This window comes from Sander vitreus, chromosome 14 (assembly GCF_031162955.1).
Source record: "Sander vitreus isolate 19-12246 chromosome 14, sanVit1, whole genome shotgun sequence".
Classification (NCBI taxonomy): domain Eukaryota; kingdom Metazoa; phylum Chordata; class Actinopteri; order Perciformes; family Percidae; genus Sander; species Sander vitreus.
The window spans coordinates 7,716,897-7,738,657 of record NC_135868.1 but is presented as its reverse complement, the minus strand read 5'-3'; the positions used below and the strand labels follow the sequence as shown (position 1 = coordinate 7,738,657).

The window sequence follows — 21,761 nt, the reverse complement described above, 5'->3', positions numbered from 1 at the left end:
CTGGTACGATTTGGACAGATATGAAAACCTGGCGCGCAGGATAAACTGCAGCATAAATCAGAGACAAGGTGAGCACAACTGTCCTGCTGCGAGATTAATTTACCCTCCTCCTTTCACTTCACCCCCAAAAGTGTTGAAATATCTATTCAGTAGGATTACAGAGAGGCTACATCTTCTTCTTTTTTTCCTGTGAGATGCTTGTAAATGCTCACATGTCATCTTGATGCATCTGTATTTGATGGACCAGTGTTTTTCTAAGTTCAATAGGTCCAGCTCAAACTATGACTCTTGTGAATAACACTTTAAACATTAACATTCTTCTATCAAATTGATTCATAGTTTAAGCCATTATTTACAACAGTATTTTAACCATTTTATACATTTTATTGCACATGCCTCCACACAATTCATCCATGTCAGCAGTAACACTAAGGGTATGGACATTTTATGCTTCTGAGCTTTTTTATGATTCTGCTCTCAGAAATATGCAATTTAAATATTAGAACAGGCCATCACCTTGCCAATTAGTCACAGTTTGCCTATTTACATTTACTGTACAGTATATAGTTTGCAGGAATAATTGGATGGCCTTTCTAAAGTCACCTCTTAGTGTGAAAGTTCATTCTTTACCATAGCAACAGTAGTTTTTCCTCAGCGGATGGAGTGTTGCTCAGTTGTCATGGAAATAAATCAGTTTTCATCAAGTTATAACCAGGGTCCATAATTAAGTGACATCATAACAACTGAGCTTTCTTCGTGACAACTGAGAAAACTGTCTGCAAAGGAAGACTCAAACCCAAAGAATATTTTAAATATTGATATATTCCTTGCCTGAACCCCTAACTCTTAAATTAACCCTAGGATGTGGTTAAAAGCTGCAGAAAAAGCCAGTAAGTACATCTTGAGACAATTTGGACAAAATCTTACTGCCTGTTTTTCTAAATCACTGTGTAGAAGCAGAAATGTGAAATCCAGTTGATTCTAATTATATTCAAAATGTATATTTAGTAAAAAAAAACAAAATTTCATAAGTATTGTTTTAACATATCTTATGTTACTTTCAATTCTTTTCTGACTCTGAATGTCGTATATAGCCCCATTAAAAATATATTTCTCCCAAATTGATATTTCTATTTGAATATAAATTGGCTTTGGTTTGGGGTTGGTTATACGTTAAATTGCTGTATTGTAATTTATGGAATCTTAGATGATTATTGGAAATTAAAATACTTCAGTCCCCTAAATCCTCTTTTGGTTCTAATGGCAAGCCAGGAACTTGTTTACATATAGGAATGTCTGCAGATGATGGACCTCTGGAAAATCATTTGTGATTTGTGATTGCAACAAGGTCAATGAGACGTATTAGTTTTGTTTAATAACTGTTTTCTTGCAGACTTAAAGGAATTCTGCTTTGCATTTTATATTTCTTTCACTTGCAGTTGGCATGTACTGGATTTATAATATGTTTCTGCATGTACTGACTTGTATTCTTGCCCCTTCACTGCATGTTTTTAATTGGAGGTGGACACTATGTATTAGGGAGGATATAGTCCATATTCACGACGTTCCACTTCCGGGATTGCTAGACGCAAATCTAGACGCACCCTAGTGGCAGCAAATGTAATTTGCAGCCAGGGTCAGTCTAGCAAGTCTCCGTTGGCTTACGAGCTGGAAAAACCAAATTCTGGTCAGGCCAATCACGTCGTGTATAGAGGGCGGGCTTAACATAAGGATGGCAGAGTTGCGACGCTTCCGCGTGAATTCCCTGCTACTTGAAAACAAAGAAGATGGCTGCTGATGCTGGCGAACAGCTGTCTTTCGAATTGGCTTTGGCCGCAACTCTGGAAGACTTGGAGTTAAGCACTGAAGTCATTCTTAAAAAAAGGAAGATGTGTTCGGAGTTTTGCCGACCGGATAGACAAAAGTTTAATCTATCAACTAGCATTGCTCTGGTTGACTATGAGTGCAGAGGGAATTTGAAAGACAACTGTTTATCCCGCCCCTCGGATTGAGCCCTGCCAATGGTGAGTTCCCAGACCCAATATCTTGATGTGGGTCTGGCTTGTCAGGCTACGGATTTCCCTCTTTTCAGCCGGATGTCCGGTACCTTCTGCTTTCTTTGTGTTGGCATTCTAAACTGGATTTATGATGACTATAGTTAACTGCTCCTCAGATCTCTGCAGGGTAAATCCAGACAGCTAGCTAGACTATCTGTCCAATCTGAGTTTTCTGTTGCACGACTACAACAACTTTTGAACATACACATTTCACCAAAACAAGTTCCTTCCCGAGACTATTTTGCAGCGGCACCGTGGCTCTGCCCGGTACTTAGCTCTGCCTGCGATGATTGTGATTGGTTTAAAGAGATGCCAATCAACCAGAGCGCGTTTTTCTCCCATCCTGGCTGTGTGGACTAGCCAGACCCTCCTCCGCAGCGCTGTGGAGGAAGGTCTGGCAAAGCGAGACTAGGGAGGATGCATCATTGGTGTGACTATCTACTGTGGGGGACCTAAAGACATTATGCTTTGTTTTAAGATTCTTCTGTTAAGATCTTGATCACAAAAAAGTCTAAGGAATGTTTTCCTTTATTTAATTAAATAAAGAAAACCTTGGCTGATTGGACATGACAAAAGCTCTCCAGCGAGATCAAGCTTCAAATTACATACAGAGCTGTAAATGAGGAACGATTCTGACGGCTGTTGTTGGCTTCATTTCCTTTTTTATTATTATTTTTTATTTAGTTATTTTTAATGCAAACAACCACAAAAACAATGTTAACACAAGATCAGACTTTTTAATTCTACCCTACACCGCAACAACACCCAGAGAGGAGAGTGACACACAACCAAGCCAATAAAATACAAAAAGCACATCAGAGTACAATAAAAATGAAGGATAAGAAGGTGAGTGACTCTCTGTGCAGTTTTCTCCTTCTTAAGAGTGCTGACCCAGGTCGAATACGTCTGTATGTATAAAAAAAAAATGCTGGAAATGCTGTGCTACAGTGAAATGCAGCTGTAAGTCGTCTATTCAGCAATCCAGACTCCGGCTTCATGTTTGATCTAAACAGAGTGCAGGTTTGCAGAGGAAGTATTTCCTGCCTTTTCTTACATTTATGAAGATGTTTGACAGCAGGCAAACGGTGACACCACCTGACACGTCTGCTCAAATGAGGCGTGTAGTTCAAGAAGCCTCTTTTTTTACTGTATATGATCAGAGGGAATGTGTCAGATTCCTCACACTGCCACAGCTGCCATTACAGTGGCAAATCAAAAGAAGAGCATCTTTAACTCCCTTACACTGAGCTACCGTGGCAACAGGCTGACCCCGTTTCTATGGTTATGGTGTCCCTTCTGCATTTCTTCCAGGACAACGATGGCAAAAGCAAAAAAATAAATAAAATGCCACATGGGTATGTGGGCGCAGCTCAAACTACAGCAGGTGGTTCACTTAATCACCACAAACAAAGGAAAGGATGATACTAGCAGATAATAAATGTGAGTCTGGAGTAGGATTCCTGCACCTATACAGGACAGTTCACATCTCCTCTCAGTCTCAGTGGTAAATTGAGTCAAGGGGTTGCAGCAAGTTCAACAAAGATTCAGCTTTTAAACTGAAACTGATCAGTGAGTACCTCCAGGTAGTTGACTTTTCTTCCCCACCCAGAGTGCCAAGTTAAAATGCAGCCTACAGGTATATCCGCCTCAACGGCTTTCAGCTCTGAAAACTGAAAGACAGCTTGAAAGGGGGACGTCAGTTTGTGCAGGATTTTGGGGTTTAAAACCTCTGAGCTGAATGCATAAAGCTGATAAATGATGTGGATGGTGATTTTATTTCCAACTTGTTCCTCTACTTCCCCTCCTTTTATCCCGTCTAGCTGAAGCTCTGCTCGGCAGTCTCTTCTCTCTCTGAGCTGTGACTGAGACTGCCTGCCGTTGCTATGCAACAATCGGAGTAACAAGAAACATTATTGACTAAGTCATTAAACTTAAGGCAATAGGTCAAGAGAGGCATTTCAGACCTGGAGGCATGATCTTACTCCTGATTTATCAAGCCAAGACGGTGTGATGGACGTTTTCTGTGCACTGCAGCTCTCTCTTGCTCAGTGTGATGAGTTATGACAGCTGATGATAAGTGGCTGCCAGACGCTGATGGAAAGCACCGCCGCAAAGGCTTTTCTTCTTCCTGGTCCCCAGTGTCCACAACCACACCCAAGCTCTTGACCCTGAGTGACCCATTCAGCAATCCAATTCCATTTCCTGCTGCCAGCTGCCCTGAATGATTACTCTGACTAACTCCATTCACGGAAGAGGGGTGGGGGAGGGGGAGGTGGGTGCCGCTGGCTATGAGTGTGTGTGTGTGTGTGTGTGTGTGTGTGTGTGTGTGTGTGTGTCAGCTGAGAGAGTGTTTGAGTGTGTGTCTGTCCGTCTTTCAGGGTGTGTTTTTGCAAGAGAAGCACAATTTCTGCAAAAGCCCGAGCGATTCACGGCGTGCTTGTGTGCGTGGGATTCTGTTCGGTTGCTTTGGCAGTGTGTGTGTGTGTGTGTGTGTGTGTGTGTGTGCGTGCGTGCGTGCGTGTGTGTATGTGTTGTTTTTTATTACAGGTTTCATTTTGTGTCTGGGAGGGTCCCCTGGCAGAACAAAAACAGACACCAATTAAAGCTGCTGCTGTGTCCCAGGCCCTTTAGATCACTAATAATGTAATGAAACCCATCTCATCCTCACCTCATCTTTTTCTTCTCAATTAACTACAAGCAATGAGGCCTGACATGAACATCTATCTGTCAAAGTCAGACCCAGAATGGTTGTTTCACATGAGAAAAGGTCTGTATTTGCTTTGAATTTAACAACATAAAAATAAATCTGAATCTGATAACAGCTGTTGGATTAGGGTTAGGGGGTTAGTTAGAAGAGACTTTACACACACATTTAGTGATGGGTTTATGAAAAGCTGGTGCAACAAAGCAGATTAGCTGAGTTTTAAACTACCATTATTTTATAAATAAGGATTTTTGTTCTCATTGTAGCCTTGTTTGTCATTTCAATTAGAAAACTTTTTTGGTTAAGATTAAAACTTGATTATTGAACTTGGAAACAGTAGCTGACAAAATAGTCTAAGCACAAGACCTTAAAGCTACTTTATGTTGTTAAAAAGTCATTATTTTATTTCCAGGGCCATTGTTTTGACTTCCCATTTCCAATTCCCATAAACATGACATGTGATGACAGAATTAAATATTTCCACCATAGTTACAGACAAATCTCCAATTATCTAACTTCTCAGCGGTAAATGTCAAGTGTTGTGTTGTCAATGCATTAGAAAGGAAGAGTAAGACTTGCTCTCTAGACTGATTTTTGAATTTACATGAACTGGGAGAAATCTGAACAATGCTGCATTCATTTGGGGTCGGAATAATCCGAAAAATTGGTTTGACTTGCTTGTTGACCTCATCTTACGCAGAAACATGGCGGACAAAAGTAAATGTTGGGTCGATGGTAAACATTTTTTTTGTTATTTAAGTTATTTATTAGCATCAACCCTAATAACAAGTCAGGTAAAGCAATATTTTAATGGTTTGCGGGAATGTACTGGTGCAGCTCTGAGCAATAAAATACAACACATCACCTTTGTAGTGTCCATTTTGTTTCTACATTACAGAACGACTTCCGACCTCAGGAAACGGGACCATTTGAGGAGTACATGAATGCACCACAAGGGCTGGGAAGACTGGTATCTCCACAGACGGTGCCTCCAGAGTGCATTGCAGGTTGAGTTTTGAGTTAGAAGGCTGACTTTCATGTTAGTCACTCTCATGATTTTACTATGCTGTACCACTCCTCTTCAATCCCACATACTTAATGCAACAAGCTTCCAGCTGGTCTCTCTGATGACTGTCGAAAAAAATCAATCTGGTAGGTGTAAGGAATTACCAAATGAGTCAGATTGAAGAGAAGTGGGTAATTCTCAACACTTGCACAACATAACTTTTCCTTTCATACAAGCAGTGGAAAACACCTGACACCTGTGTTGTTCATGTAAACTGTTATTCCTTGACAGTAAACAAGGACAGATTAGCATTGGATATCAACTTAATATTTCATTAAGAGGTCAGATGATTCTGACTATTTAATTACATTAATGAGGCGAGAGTGAGCGAAGGTGGTGTGGAGGATAATGTGATCCTGCTGGCCTTAAGCACTTCCAATTACAGAGGCTGCACAGCACAGCATCCTGCACACCGTAAGAAGAATCTCCAATTGTTCATTCACAGCATCTTCTGTCAGAGCACGCAATCCATTTACTTCTTCCCCTTGAATGCAATGTAACATTTTACTCCAGTTTTGCAGCTAAAACGGTTTGGTTTTCGATAAGCAAGTTAATCGAGTTTGATTGAGGCAATTGCTAAAATGCTCTCTTTTTTTCACTGATTCACAGGCTTTCCACAAATAATTAAGTATAACACCAATTACCAGGAGAGCTTTCCCCCAGGGGTTTGTTGATTCTCTCTCTGTCTCTCTCTCTCTCTGTATGCTTTTGAACATCTGCAGTCAAAACCCCCAAGTGTATTTGGCGTAAACTGAGCTTCCCCAACATCAGTACTCAACCACAAAATCTAATTACACCTCCTGTGGTATTACTATTTGCATTTCAACAAGCAAACACAAGCATCTCTTCAGCATGTCACAATTATATTAACAGAATTTCTTTGGAGTTCAACACGGATCCATGCAATTGTTATTTTTTGTAAACTACATCTGCACAGCTTTGTTAGTAGCAATTCAGTGAAGTACTGTTTCTGACAAAGGTGGAAAATGAAGGCAGTAGCAATGACATCGCTCCTGATTCAGGTTTGATTCCCCTTGCAGCTACAGACAGGACTTCAAACACAAAAGTCTGCACTGGCATGTGGACACGAATACACTGAAACAACTGCATCATTAAAAGCAGTGATGCAATGGTAAACAAAAAGGTGTGTCAGAGATCATCATAAGTCAAACCATCACCAACCAATGTAAACAAAATGTATATTTCAGAAAAACATATTTCATGTTTTACCTTTAAAAAAAACTTCTAATAATGTTGTACAGCTCACCATCATGTATGGTTTACTTCAAACTTAATGTATAGATTCAAATAGTATATGAAATATATTAATACAATACTAATATGTACTACAAAGAGTTATTGGCTGCTGTAATAGTTTCTCTTGTCCATGCTGACTGTGAGGAGGTCTAGTCCAATGTTGGTGATTGGGGACTAACATCCACAGTCATCTTTCTGTGTAAATAACGTATTTCAAAGTTCATCTAAATGTATTAGGCTTTCATAGTCTGAGTTAGTGAAATCAAGTTGGTATCTTTCAGAATTACAGTCTTTTTAGTACAAAATGCACTCCTTATGTTTTCCCAGATGGTGTCTGTATATAGGCTACTAAAGTTTGTACTAAAAAGACTGAAAGATACCCACTAGATATGACATAGGCTGCATTCAGACCGATTTAAGCCCTGCATGAAAAGAACACGTGCACTTTCAACTGTTACCTCGGGAACGGCACAACAAAAGATAAAATAATGACCGCTCTGATAACTTTCCAGAGTTGTATAATCCTGTCTCAGAGTATTATAAACTTCTCTGCAGGGTTTTGGTATCTGATAAGCCTTCACATTTTTGGATCTGTTACCCAGTCTGGACTTCCTGGATTGTATTTCATTGTCTAACTGGTACCTGAAGCAAATCACCCTCACCAACAAAGCCCCTTGTGTTGATTTATTACAGGTCTGTTTTCGGTCTGAACTCCTGCAAATCCAACTTCTAAACCCTCATGTTAGCTTCAAATGAACTTGAATTAGATTAGGACTGGATCTGTTCAGGGCCACTATGGACAAAAGGATAAATTACAGCAAACAAAAATGATGTCTGTGTACATAAGGGCATGTGAGTATTGTATTAAGACAGACTTGAAAAAAATTAGATTTTTTTTTTTTTTTAAGTGTCCATATCAACCAAAAACGTAGCCTCAGATGTTAGAAACAAAACGGCATTAAACCCCCACTGCATCCCCGATCAAAGGACAGAACTCGTAGGATTTCTTAAGCACTTTTCTGAGTCTTTTCCGCTTGTCCTGTCCATAAAGCTCATTCAGCTCAGCACTTCTAAATCCTCATCAGCCACTGACAAATGTGAGCAGGACTCCCGAGTCGGGCTGGAGCCTGCTCTCAAATTGATCGAGCCGTACAACTTTGCTGCGTGTTTGGAATAAGCAAAGGCTTTCCTCCTCATCATCTCCCCCTTCCACATGGAAATCATGAGCAGGGTGGAGAGCAGCACGCCCCCGAGGGTGAGCAGGCACAGTCCCGCTATGACACACCGGTCCAGATGGGCCCCCACCCTGGCTTTCTCCTTCTCCAGCCGCTCCATCTCCCGGGCGGACACGCTGTCCTGGTCCACCCGGACGTCCCTGGGGACCGTGTAGGATATGGCGACCAAAGAGATGCCAGTCACCAGGCATGTCACGGCGATGATGAAGCCGTAATCCACAGACTTCCCCGAGCCGTCAGAGGAGAGGTCGTCGTCGGACAGCAAGTAAAGTTCCTGGATGTCCTCCTCCTCGTACAGTTCACTTGAGGAGCTCTGGCTCAGTCTGCAGGTTTGTGGACTTGTCCCTATCAGCTGGACATCATCATCATCTCCATCATCACCTTGGTGTTTGCATGTGAAAGATGTTTCCGTTTCCTCCTCCGGCCGCGCAGCTCTCCGGGTCTCTGTCCATGGTGCTGAACCATCTCCTCCGCCGGGCTGAAGTGACTTCCCGCCGCTGTTCTCGTTGACAACACTTTGCTTATTCAAGACCAGGGAGGTGTCTCTCGGATCGGAGTGATCAAAGTAAAACAGTTCGAGATCAGCCATTAGAGCATGGGGCTGTCTTTCCTGTCTTGTCAAGCCCATGCGTCCGTCTCTGTCAGTAGAACATGCAATTTAAAGAAGGAAAATAAACATTTTAAACTACCTGAAATAATTGTGCAAGCTTTATCGCTGCAAGCTACTTTTATATCTGTGCCTGAAGTAATTGCACAAGCAGAACCTACACGCATCCTTTTCCTGGGTGTACCTCAAGCAAGCATTTTAAAGTACATCTAAAATAGTCTTAAATTAATTGCCATGACAATATACAATGCCATAATGCCATTTCCACTGCTCGGTAACACTTTATGTTTCGCCTTTTCTGGCTTTTGCAAGCTCTCAAATCGCTGCTGCAAAACACTTAGTAACCATGCGACACGCTAATGAATCTAACTCCACCTAATGTGATTCATTAATCGGTTATTTAGCAACAAAATGCGGTTGGCTGAGTACCTCTCTCCCCGTCTGTGGCTGCTCGCATCCCCGGCTGCTTCTGCTCCCTGGTCAATTAGAGGGAAAGGTTTGGCAGACCCCTCCCACGGACTGAGCTCCGGCAGCCCGCCTTATAATGCTTATTACCGTGCCAACTTCAGGGTTCCCCGGAACACACACATTAATCAGATGAGAGCTTGTGCAGGCGGCACACTCTGCACTGTGGGCAAATGAGTAGAGATATTTCACATTACTGTAGCTACCACCTCCTCATAAGACACGTAATGCTTTATAGATCAGCTATACGCCATTAATAAGAGCAACTGTTGAGTTGCCGGGAATCTTGCTGGGAAGAAGTCATGATTTCCTCACTTTCTAATAAACAGCTAAACATACAGTTGTGGGCGCCCGGATAGCTCAGTTGGTAGAGCGGGCGCCCATATATAGAGATTTACTCCTTGACGCAGAGGGCCCGGATTCGACTCCGACCTGCGGCCCTTTGCTGCATGTCATTCCCCCTTTCATGTCTTCATACACTTGCAGTTAAATGTAAACAAGCTATAATGATATTAAACCATGCATCTACTCGTGTTAATAAAGGTTTATGAGTTTTTCACTTTCTAATAAACCATGCCAGCAAAAGTACTGTAATATGCAATACGAGTACAGCCATGCTAACAGCTCTGTGAAGCTGTGATTTGAGTTAAATGCTAAAGTAAGCATGCTAACATGCTCAAAATGACAATGCTAACATGCTGATCTTAAGACTATCTTAATTCAGCTTTATAGCATGCTGACATTTGCTAATTAGTGCGTGACACAAAGTAAAGCTGAGGGTGATTGGAATGTCAATAGTTTTGTATTTGATCATGTAACAAAGTGTGAACAAATTAAAATAAAGTTGGCTTTACATGAAAAGGAAAAGGACAGGATTCACCAAAGTTATTTTAATTCACCCTGATGAATGTCTGAACCAAATTCCATGACAATCCATCCAAAAGTTGTTGTGATATTTCACTCAAAACATAAAATGTCAACCTCATGTAGGCGCTAGAGGAAAAGTCAGAGGATCACCAAAGTCATTATGATTCATTGTCTGGGGAACATGAATATCTGTACAAAATATAATGACAATCCATCCAATAAAAGTGTTAGTCCTTGTTACCTGGTGTATTTAGTTCCTGTTCTGTCCTTGTCTCTTGTCGGATCATTGTATTTTGTTGCGTGCTGTTTCTGTATGTCAGATTCTGTGTTTCGTTTGTTTCCTCCCTGGCTACCTTCCGGAGGACATTTTTTGTAAGACTGTTTTTGTTTTAATAAATTACTTCTAAACTGCATTTGGGTCCAAGCCCCGCCACACGCTTGACAGATCGTGACAATACTGAAATCATGGGTCCACGTCCCACTCGATGTACCGTCCCACAACCCTCACCCTTTTCCAAGTTACTTGGATTTTGATAGTTTATTTATTCAAGGTCTAAATGCAGTTTCAAATTCTGGTGAGAAATAATAATAATTTCTTTCTTTCTTACGTTTACGAAAATACACACATGGAGAGTTAGACGAGAAGATTGTAACCACTCTCATGCCTCTACGGTAAATAGGAATCTATAGCCAGCAGCTAGTTAGCTTAGCATAGCACAAACACTGGAAACAGGGGGAGACAGCTAGCCTGGCTCTGTCTAAAGCTCTCAAGTTAACATGTTATATCTCATTTGTTTAATCAATACAAAAACTGATGTTGGCAGGCAGATTTTGTTATCTTTGGTCAGAGGCAGTTTCCTTTGTTTCCAGTCTTTATGCTAGGCTAAGCTCACCAGCTGCTGGCTCCAGCTTCTAATGAACAAACGAAAACAAGAGTGGTATGGCTCTAACTCTCAGCAAGAAAGCAAATACATATTTCCCAAAATGTTGAACTATTCCTTTAAATGTAGTAAGTGTGAAATACAAGAATCACTCTGCCAATAGTTTGCTAAAGCTCTCCAATTTCCCAGAAACACAAAATAGGCTACAGATGATCTTAATGCCCTTAGTGGTAGCTATGTGCTCAACAGCATTTGAGCAAGATGGGATTCTTTAGTCGAAGAACAGTCTCATTAATCACTGAAGCAGCCGTCCCTCTGGGAACATATATAACATAATTATTGGTATAATATGCATTCAAACAATATTATTGCAACAAAGAAACTGATCCAGAAAAGGGGATTATCCTCCTTTGAAATGAGACAATAATATTCTGAATGGTCCATTTTCAGAGAGGCTCCCCACACCCGGAAGAAAACTCTACTTTGATATTCATTTAAAACCATGTCAAATCCTATACAGTCATGGCTGAGTGAAAAGTTCATATCTCCAAACTGGCAGCTTTTCAGGAACTAACAAACAATCAGCTTCACCAACACCATCATCATATTTAAAAGTTTAACACAGGGGGAGCATGTACATCAAGGACTATACATAATTTCTGACCCACAAGACGAGATCTCATCCCTCAACTGAATTTAAATGATTAAAATGAGACAAATAATTTGTGTCACAAGGTATTTCAATGACAGGAATCTGCAGGAATAGGGATGTTATTCCACTTCATGATCCCCTTATTGAAATCATTGAGCTTGCATTGTCTCTGCAGAGCACTGAAGCATATGTAGGCTATAGGTAGCCAAAGGATATGATTACAAAGCGCTTCAATGCTCCACCATTCATGGTAATCTTCTCTGTTTACTAAGATCAACCACCCCGATGCTTGTGGCTACTTGACACATACTGTATGCACGGATCGCTGTACATTTAGCAGTCAGGACATTTTCAGAGGGAGAAGAGTGTGAAGGCGAACCGCTTCAGGGTGGCTTTAACATTTCTGATGGAGAGAATGGAAGGGAGACAAGTTTAAAGCAACACATTTCACAGCATATAGACTTTCAGTCTGCAGAGGGTCTGAGCTGGGAGTGCTCATAAACCTCTGCAGAAGTCCTGAATAACAAAATATCTGATACAGAATTTGGCATCTTTCTATTGGTGATTGACTAAATGATTGATTCAATATCCATTTTTTTGACGGCATTACCAAAATCTGAAACTCTCTGCAGTAAGTCTGCAAAACTACGTGTACTATGTTGTTTGCTTTGAAGTCAGTTTTCTATTCTGAATTACACTTTTTGCAAGACAGACACACACACACACACACACACACACACACACACACACACACACACACACACACACACACACACACACACACACACACACACACACACACAGTTTTCTCTACATTAGACACCACATTCAAAAATGAAATCTCTCTCACCCACCTCTCACATTTGCAAATACTAACGCTTTAATAGCTTTGTAAATTTTGAAAATCAACACTCAAGAACCATGAGTAAGCAATCCACAAAAAAGGAATCTCACTCGCCATTGTAAGTGTCATGACAATGCAGGGAAAATGCACTATATGGACTGAAGTATGTGGACACCCCTATCCATATACTTTTGTGTACTTTTTGTTGTGGGCTTTTATAATTGGCCTAGGCCCCTTTGATCCAGTAAAGGGAAATCTTAACGTTACATACAATAACATTTTGATATAGCAGCGTTTTAATGAATGATTATTAATTAAAGGAATTAGATCACATGTGTGTCATTCAGGTTTCCCACATAGGCAACTTTTGGCCAGTAGTTACGGAAGTTCACAGTTCTTTATCTCCTGACATATTTCCACACTCTCCACTTCGGAATCCTGTTGAAAAGTTCTGTTCAGCCCGACGATGGAAGATGTACAACCATCAGCTCCATACATGCATGCCTTCTCTCTAGGCAGTGGAGGAGACGTGGTCATACTCATGTGGGCAATAACTAAGGTTACATTCACCACGCCACGTAAACACAGCCTACAGTCTATTCATTGTTTTCATTTGTCCTACAGCATTGTGTTTTGTACAGTAGGTGCAGCACTTTAAGATGCACTGTTTGGAAAAATAAATAGTTTTGTAGTTGCCCGGAAGTCTGTGTATTACGATGTGAATCTGTGAAACATGAACCTACAGAAGGTAGTTAGTTAGTTAGATAGGTAGTTAGATAGTTAGATAGTTAGTTATTATTTCATATTATATAGCTTATGTCTGAGCTTCGCAAACATTTAATGTTAAGAGCTTTTAATGTTATGTTTTCATTTAGCAAGAAATCATGTTTTGCATTTTGTGTTTAGAGTTTTAAGAAAATTAGCCTTTCAAATAACACAAATAAACACATAAAAACAAACCATGTATTAATTAGGTGACTGACTCATGAGAAACAATGCATCAGGGTGTGCGTGTCAGAAAATATTAGTGAGCTCAAATCTAATATTTGTTGAGAGTACAATACAGTCAAGATAAAAGCATATATTATCCTAAGAGATACTAAAATCATTATAACCTGTCAATTGTAATATATTGTAATATTCAGCAATACTTTATTTTAGTTCCCACTATTTAGCACTCATAATGTAAGCATTACGTAAACACATCTTTTATAACACACTTTAATGTATTTATAAGCATATATAAGTGTTTATTGTTTTATGTATTTGTCAACAGCTAAACTTTTCCTGTGGACATCCACAGGTAAAGGCTAATGTATAAACACTTGATGAATGACAGTATAGTAGAACTATACTAGTTGTTATGATATAAAAGATGTCTTCACAGAAGAAGTTATAATTGTTGACAATTACTGAATAGTACATTGATAGACATTTAAAAAATGTTGTTTTTTTTGCTTACAACTACAGGTTGTAGTGTAAAATAAATCACGTTTTACAGCGTATGCAAACATTATTAAATAAGGGGATTAAAAGTAAAGTGTTTTCCTGATATTCTTTGTTTGACCTTAATTCTTGAAATACTGACTCATAATGTGATACACGATGCTGCAACATTAATGCCACTACAGTTTCTGCTGCCCTACCTATAGCAGTTTCTAATACATAACCATGATTGTGCCATATCAGAGAGAGTCACGCATACTTTCATAACCTCCCACACACACACACACACACACACACACACACACACACACGCACACACACACACGCACACACACACACACACACACACTACAGCCATTGGGGCCTGAGGGGGCCGTCGCTACACATGGCACAGAACACGGTCCACATGCCGAACTACAGCTGGAGGTTGAAGACGAAATGTCGGTTAATTAGTCCAATGTGTAACCAAATTGTAAAAAAAAAAGTATAAAAGTATACATTTGATTGTACATTAAATCATCATGGATTAAAAACGTAACATGAGCAAATCAATTCTGACCACATAAAAGTGTATACACTGCAGTTAAAAGGAAACAAACTGACAGTGAGAATATAGATGTAGCCCTCTTAACACCTGCACAAACTATATATTGAGCAAAGCCCGCCAACGCTTAGCTATTGCCTCTCTGCGGCTGACAGCACAGTGTTTTGGTAATGATGTGTTCTCCTGGGATGTAAGTGTGTGTAAACCTCCATCCTCCAGGCAGTAAACAGAAAAAGGGAAAATTCATCTATCTAAGTACGACTTTAAGTGCAGCGCTGCAGTGAAATAAAACCCAACCACTGAGAGACATATTGAGATGAGCTCCTGCAAATATTCTGCTCCATCACCGTCTGAGTACCAGACTATTCTCATGCGATATTTTTGCTAGCAATAGTACTGCTCTGTTGTTTATGATCTAAAGTGATTTGTCATTTCCTCCAGAGATGCTACCAACCAGCAGGGCCCATTTTATTAAAGCCATCCGGCGAAGTGTGGCATTTTACACTGACGGATCTGCTCTGAAGCCAGAACACAAGTAAAGCTAAGAATAGCTTATGGGAAGCCAGCAGCAGCAGAGGCAAAGATACAGGTCCAAGGTTAGACCAGGACACAGTGAAGCAGGCATACAGGAAGACACAACTGAGTCAGACAGCCTTTCAGCAGGGGAGGGCGTCTTTGACTGGACAGGGCACTGATACACACACATACCCAGCCATGCGTCTGCTGGATGGTTTGTGTCCTGTGGTCATTAATCATAAGAGCTGAGTCAAACTGTAATGCAAAGCTGAGCTGAGTAGTCTTATTTCTCTCTGTGGTGTCACTCATCACAACTTAAAAGGGTATTTTGGATGAGGTTCAAGCAGGTAAATCAAACAAGCGTTTGCCCCAGCAGCAGAAGTGCAGCTAAACTACAGGCACAAGAGGAGACTAAAGGCCCCTGTTCACTTCTTCACATCCCCACGTCACTAATAATCCATCAAGGACAAATATTTCCAGCACAAACAAACACATGACATGATTTCACCCATCAGTTATTGGACACATTCCCAATTAAAATTCTGGGTTTTTCAAAAACAACATAACTTTCTGCTGCAGTTGCTTGTTCAAAATCTATCGAGGGAGAGACGTTTTGTTTCAGCTTGCACGAGTGAAAGAGGGCCAAGTCGAGTGTTTTTTTTCTTGCGCCAGATTGTCTAAACAGTTGCTGCATCATATTTCTGAGTTGTTTTTTTTGCTTGCAGTTTTGTAGAATTCAGACAAATCCTGTTTTACTGTAAAACCAGGAGAGTTATGATCAGTGTAAAACATACGACAACATGAAAAACGTGTTGTTTTAAGAGGTTATAAATCACTTATTATTTTCTTTACACATCAGCTGTGACATGTGAATAAAGCTGTTAAACTGTAAGTTGTGAAGATATGAGACCAGATTTATTGCTGAAATGTGAAACTTACCACGTTTTGACCTAAAACTACAGAAGGTGGAGGATCTTTCTTAAAGTGACTATATGTAACTTTGAAATGTTTCTGAAACTGTGTACCTTTTCATCTGATGATCATAAATGACCTGTAACAGCAAACAAGACTCAAAGTGAAAAGAACGCTATTTTTATATAGCTTTTATCAAGGCCTTTTCCCGGGTCCGATTTTTCCCGCGAAGTCACAGAATGATTTTCAGCAGGTAGACGGCGCTACAGAGCACACATTCTGACGGGTCACAGATTTCGGCTGAACACTGGAAAAGCCTGTGTTATTGTATATTGTATCCAGCCAGGTAAAAGGTAGCAGGGGATTTTTTTTTACATAGGCCCAATTGTATTTTCATTTTATTTTAGAAGTTATCTGCTGTAGTTATGGCTGATACTGTGGCAGGGCCATCATAGTAAAGGAAATTAAAAGCTAAAAGGGAAAGTGAAAGACAACGGGCGAAAACGGAAAATGGAGACAATTACGGGATTGTAAATGGTTCAAAAATGTCCCCTAAATGGCCCTCAGGTGTGTAATGTCTATTTCATTCATAAAATAACTTCGGATTGCGCGATGTGGTTGTATGTCAGTAGCTGACATTAAATTACGTCCCCCTTCCTTTTGGCACGGACGTTTTATTCCTTTTAGTCAGTGTTTGTGTTGGCTTACTATTTTCTTTTCCCTTGTCCCCCTGTACCTGTGTAAAGCATCCGTCGGTTTCATGAAATGCTCTATATAAGTTATTACTACGTTCGTTGCTACAACAGACTCTTGCTAATGCTTTGGCTCGTGACACAATGACAGTGATAACGGGTTTAGCTCACGATACATCCAAAGTAGGCTAAGTTACCGTATGCAACAATTGAAATGCAACGATGCATCTGTAAAGTACTCTCTTACTATACACAGGAGCGGTTCTAGGATCAGACCTTTGGGGGGGCCCAGCCCCTAATGAGAATGTGACACAGATACAGTGCCCCCCAACCCCTGCTTAATCAGTAATTTAACTGGATAACAATGAATATGTATTTATTATTATAACAGAGGATAAATGCAAAGTATTGAACATATGAAAAAACTACGAAAGTAGGTGTAAACTAAATTGACTGGGTTACAGGTGTATTGTATTGGCGACAGTGACACAGGATATTAAACCTGTAACTGTTTGCCCTCTGTCACTAACAGAAAAGTTCCCAATCTCTCACTCGAAGCACTAAAACAGATTTAAAAATAATAAAAAATAATAATAATTTGTTTTTTATCATTATAATTTTTAGGGGCACTGAGATGAAATTTAGGGGAGCTTGAGCCCCCCTAAAAAGGGTCTAAAATCACCACTGATTGTACATGAATGATTTTCTGTCTGAGCAAAACATTCATCGCGACTATATGACCTCAGATGTAACAAAAAAGACCTTTACTACAGTAGGTGTGGTAAAAACACTACCACTTTTGTTCAAAGCGGCCACTAGAATCAACACAAACTGAAAGTTACATATAGCCACTTTAAGTAAAAATATGCAAGTATTATTAGCTACATTTAAAGTATCTAAAGTAAAAGTATTCATTGTGCAGTCAAATGTTCCCTGTCAGCGTTTGACTTTTATATCTGATCTTTCTGAAATAATATTCCTGCTGCGTCAATGTGTATTTTGCATTTTACTGCTGTAGATGTTTAAGAATGTGTTAATTGTAACTGCTTTATAAACTGTTGATTAGTTTATCTACAGCAATGCATCATATTCTATAAGATCATCATACCTTTGTAGCGTCGCTGTCCTGTGAAAACTTGTCCACTCATCTCTAAAAAGTTAACTTTTCATGGTGTCAGAAAAACAGCCCTGTTTTCAGCTTTGTGACAAAGCATTTTCCAGCTGATTCAAGAGGCTTTTTACATAGTTTATTTAGGTTAAGAAGTAGGAGAATTGTATCAACACATAAAGGAACACTTCATCCTTCAGTTTAAAAGAAACATTTAAAATCAAAATCACCACATTTTGGAGATGCGTGGTTTTCACTGGACAGGTAGGGTATGAAGAATTGTAAGCTGAAAAGTCACTAAATCTGTCAGACAAATGATGAACTCCATTCGTGCTGCTGTGCTGCTGACTGCCACCTGTCTGTTTGTGAGACATAAACCTGTTTTGGTTAAACAGGCTTTAGCTTTAAAAATGAATACTGCATTGTAATTCACACAGTACTTGTTACATTCAAATTAAGTAGATTATATTATTTCTTTGTGGTATTAATGATCTAACTTTATGACATTTCATATTTATTGAGATTCACATGAGCCTATTTTTACAGTGGAGAATGATGAGAGAATTATAAAAAAGAATGTGAAAGTTGTAACCTCTTTTTTTAAGTGTGGAGAGTGCCGAAACATCACAACGATTGTACTGTGCTTCACCATCCCAGAAGAATACAGTAACCACTGGAACAAATATTTCAGCTGATTTGTCTTTTGGCAGCCCTTCAAATGTTACTTCATGGACCACTTGAGTGTTTCAGGGAGAAAATTGGAGAACATCCAGGTTTTAAAAAAAACAAGACGAACACATTTTTTATCCAGTAACAGCAACAACTTGACATCCCTCTCACAGCTCTGAGCATCACATTTCTGCACCAGGGCGCCTCAGCCTGGCAGTGGCTGACAGCTGCAGAGAAAATTCTCTAGTTTTCTCTGCTGATCTTTTTTTTCTCCTTTCTTTCTCCTTTATTTCAATCTGAAGGAAAATAAAATTCCTGATTCAAAATATTTAAGTCAAGCTTTCCACAGTATCTCTGTATCTTCAAAGTGAACTTCTACTGATTAAAGTATAATAATAATAATAATAATAATAATAATAATAATAATACATGACTTTATATAGCACCTTTCAAAACACAGTTACAAAGTGCTTTACAATAAAAACAGAACACATTTAAAACACACAGAGAATAAGACAAAAACTAAACATAATAAAACACAGAGAGGAAAACATACTAAAATGCCATTAAAAAAATAAATGAAATAAACAAAGAGCATTTTTAAGTGGGCTTTTAAAAGAGATTTCAAAGACGAGACGGAGTTTGCAGGCAGGTCATTCCAGAGTGGAGCCCTGACTGCAAAGGCTCTGACACCTTTGTGTATTAATCTGGATCTTGGAACAACAAGAAGCGACGCGTCCAAGGATCTCAGGGTGCGGGAAGGCACATAAGGCAATAAGAGATCTGATAAATAACTTAGGGCGAGGCCTCTCAGGGCTTTGTAGCTTAATCGATAATATCTTGAAATCATTTTTTTTTTTTTTAAAGGAACTGGTAGCCAGATTAAGAAAGCTAAAGTCGGTGAAATGTGATCATGTTTCAAAGCTTGCAAAGCTGCAAGAACAGATTTAAATCCTGAATCTTTGTGAAAGGAATCCCTGCAAGACATATTCTTATTATGTGATACTGCAAACACTGAGCACGAAACAGCAAAACAGTAATGCCATACAGTTAAATCCTAGTTTTAATTGTATTCCTTTCAAACCACAGGTTACATTTTAAGTCCTTTCCATCTTGAAAATATTGGTTTTGAATTTCATGAATTGTGAATGTGATTTTTATTCATAAATGTGCCTTCTCACCCACATACCACTGCACCGCCTCTAAACTACCCTCTACAGACTGAACATCTGTTGTTGTCATGAGCACAATCAGGCTTCCTTGATGTTTTGTGTAGCGACCGTTAGTGTGTATCGATGTACGGGAGCACCCTGCAAGACCGTGAGGAAATAGGTGGTGAAGAAGTGAGTGAGCTGTCTTAGAAGCAGAACGTGATGCTTTCTGTCAGGGGAGGTTATGGACTGGACCCCACAGTGTACTACCATTAATGAAGGGAGGTCAGGCTCGGCAGCTTGTTTATGGCGGACCTTGAGTCATGGCTGTAGTGTGTGTGTGTGTGTGTGTGTCTGTGTGTGTGTGTGTGTGTATGTGTGTGTGTGTGTGTGTGTGTGTGTGTGTGTGTGTGTGTGTGTGTGTGTGTGTGTGTGTGTGTCTGTGTGTCTGTGTGTCTGTGTGTGTGTCTGTGTGTGTGTGTGAGGTTGTCAATTGACTCGGACTGACTTTTTATAATATGGTCTGCCACTGTCTCAGTAAATCAGAGCGACCAAAGGGAATTTCACATTAGTACTGTTGTGTTTTCAGTGAGTTGCTATACATAACAGTAAATGTCTGTAGACACGCAAAAGCAATCTCTTTTTTTTTTTTCAACAAAAAACGTTTTCTGATTTACTGAACAATATAGGTGTAAGCTTAATTGCTGTGCACATTGTGTAACAGCAGTACTGTATAACTCAAATGAACTGACAAATGTTATGGTTTATAGCTCTTTGGGAAGAGATACGCGCACACTGATATATGTTATGGGCATAAATGGTGCACAATATCATCAGGCTCAGTCTATCCATATTCATGAAGTACTTTAAGATGTATGTATGGATGTAGATAGATAGATAGATAGATAGATAGATAGATAGATAGATAGATAGATAGATAGATAGATAGATAGATAGATAGATAGATAGATAGATAGATAGATAGATAGATAGATAGATAGATAGATAGATAGATAGATAGATAGATAGATAGATAGATAGATAGATAGATAGATAGATAGATAGATAGATAGATAGATAGATAGATTTATTTAAGGCTCCATCTGTTTAAATTTGACAATTGGCTTGGACAAAACTGTTTCAATATTTTTCCTGAACCATAAACATTTATCAGAATAGTTAAATATAAAGACTTGTGTCTGATCAAAAATACTGGCTCTGGCCATCATCTTAATTGGAACTGGAAATAAAAAGATGTATAGTGATGATATAGACATTTTGATTGACACTAGTCAGCATTTTCCGGACCTTAGGTTTATCTCAAGAATTCATACATCAGCTATAACTTGGACATGAAGTACCTGCAGAGGATATTATAATCTTTCCCCTGCTGCCATCTTTTATGGTGTTTTTTTGTCAGACCTAAGCATTACTGTTGTTAGTGAACCACAGCAGAAACATGGCAAATGTTCCCCCTGCTGGCTTCAGGTTGAAACCAGGAAGAGCTTAATCTGCAGATTTGTCTATTCTGTTTCTTTCCATCTTTCAAAATGTAATCTGACAGAAACGGAATTATACACCACATCTTTTTACAGAAAGCCGACATTACAAACTTGGGTAGTGCAGTTTGAGAGATCAAACAAGATTCTAGGTTTTGCAGGTTGATTCATACTTCATACTAGAAATCATGCTATACCGCCCTCTGCTGCATCGATTTTGGCCATTCTTGTTTTTAAATGTGTACTCACAAGTCCTCCAGTATTATTGTATGGAAGTGTGACACTAATTTACTTGAGTATCCCTTCAAGATAGTATGTTCGTTGAGAGATTAACAGTAGAAATACAGAGAACAACTAGGAAGAAGAAGTCAGTTACATGTAGTGGGTAAATGCAGCCCAAAACAAACTTTTTCTGAAACTTTTTCAGTATGAAATGTATTATAGTTCATAAGTATACAAATGATTTGCCCTAAAAGAAAAAAAGACAATAAGTCTCAACAAAACAACACAGTAGAAAATAATACAACTCAGTAAAAAGGATTTTCTACAGAACAAAACAGCCATTAGCTAGATGTTTTTTACAAGCCAC

General features: G+C 39.4%; 1 protein-coding gene across 1 annotated transcript; it reads right to left on the bottom strand.

Annotated features, from left to right (window-relative positions):
* Positions 1-8,140: 8,140 nt before the first annotated feature.
* Positions 8,141-13,178, bottom strand: LOC144529273 (uncharacterized). Its single transcript, XM_078268270.1, has 2 exons — positions 13,018-13,178; positions 8,141-8,957 (listed from the first exon to the last, which is right to left on the bottom strand). Exons 1-2 carry the CDS (start codon positions 13,176-13,178, stop codon positions 8,141-8,143), a joined length of 978 nt encoding a protein of 325 aa, XP_078124396.1.
* Positions 13,179-21,761: the final 8,583 nt, after the last annotated feature.

Excerpts from the sequence above, each read along its gene's own strand:
- LOC144529273 (XM_078268270.1), bottom strand. The coding sequence starts at position 13,178 with ATGAGTATGACCACGTCTCCTCCACTGCCTAGAGAGAAGGCATGCATG. Across the intron at positions 8,958-13,017 it reads ATAAAGAACTGTGAACTTCC|AGACGGACGCATGGGCTTGA; the intron begins GTAACTACTGGC and ends TTCTACTGACAG.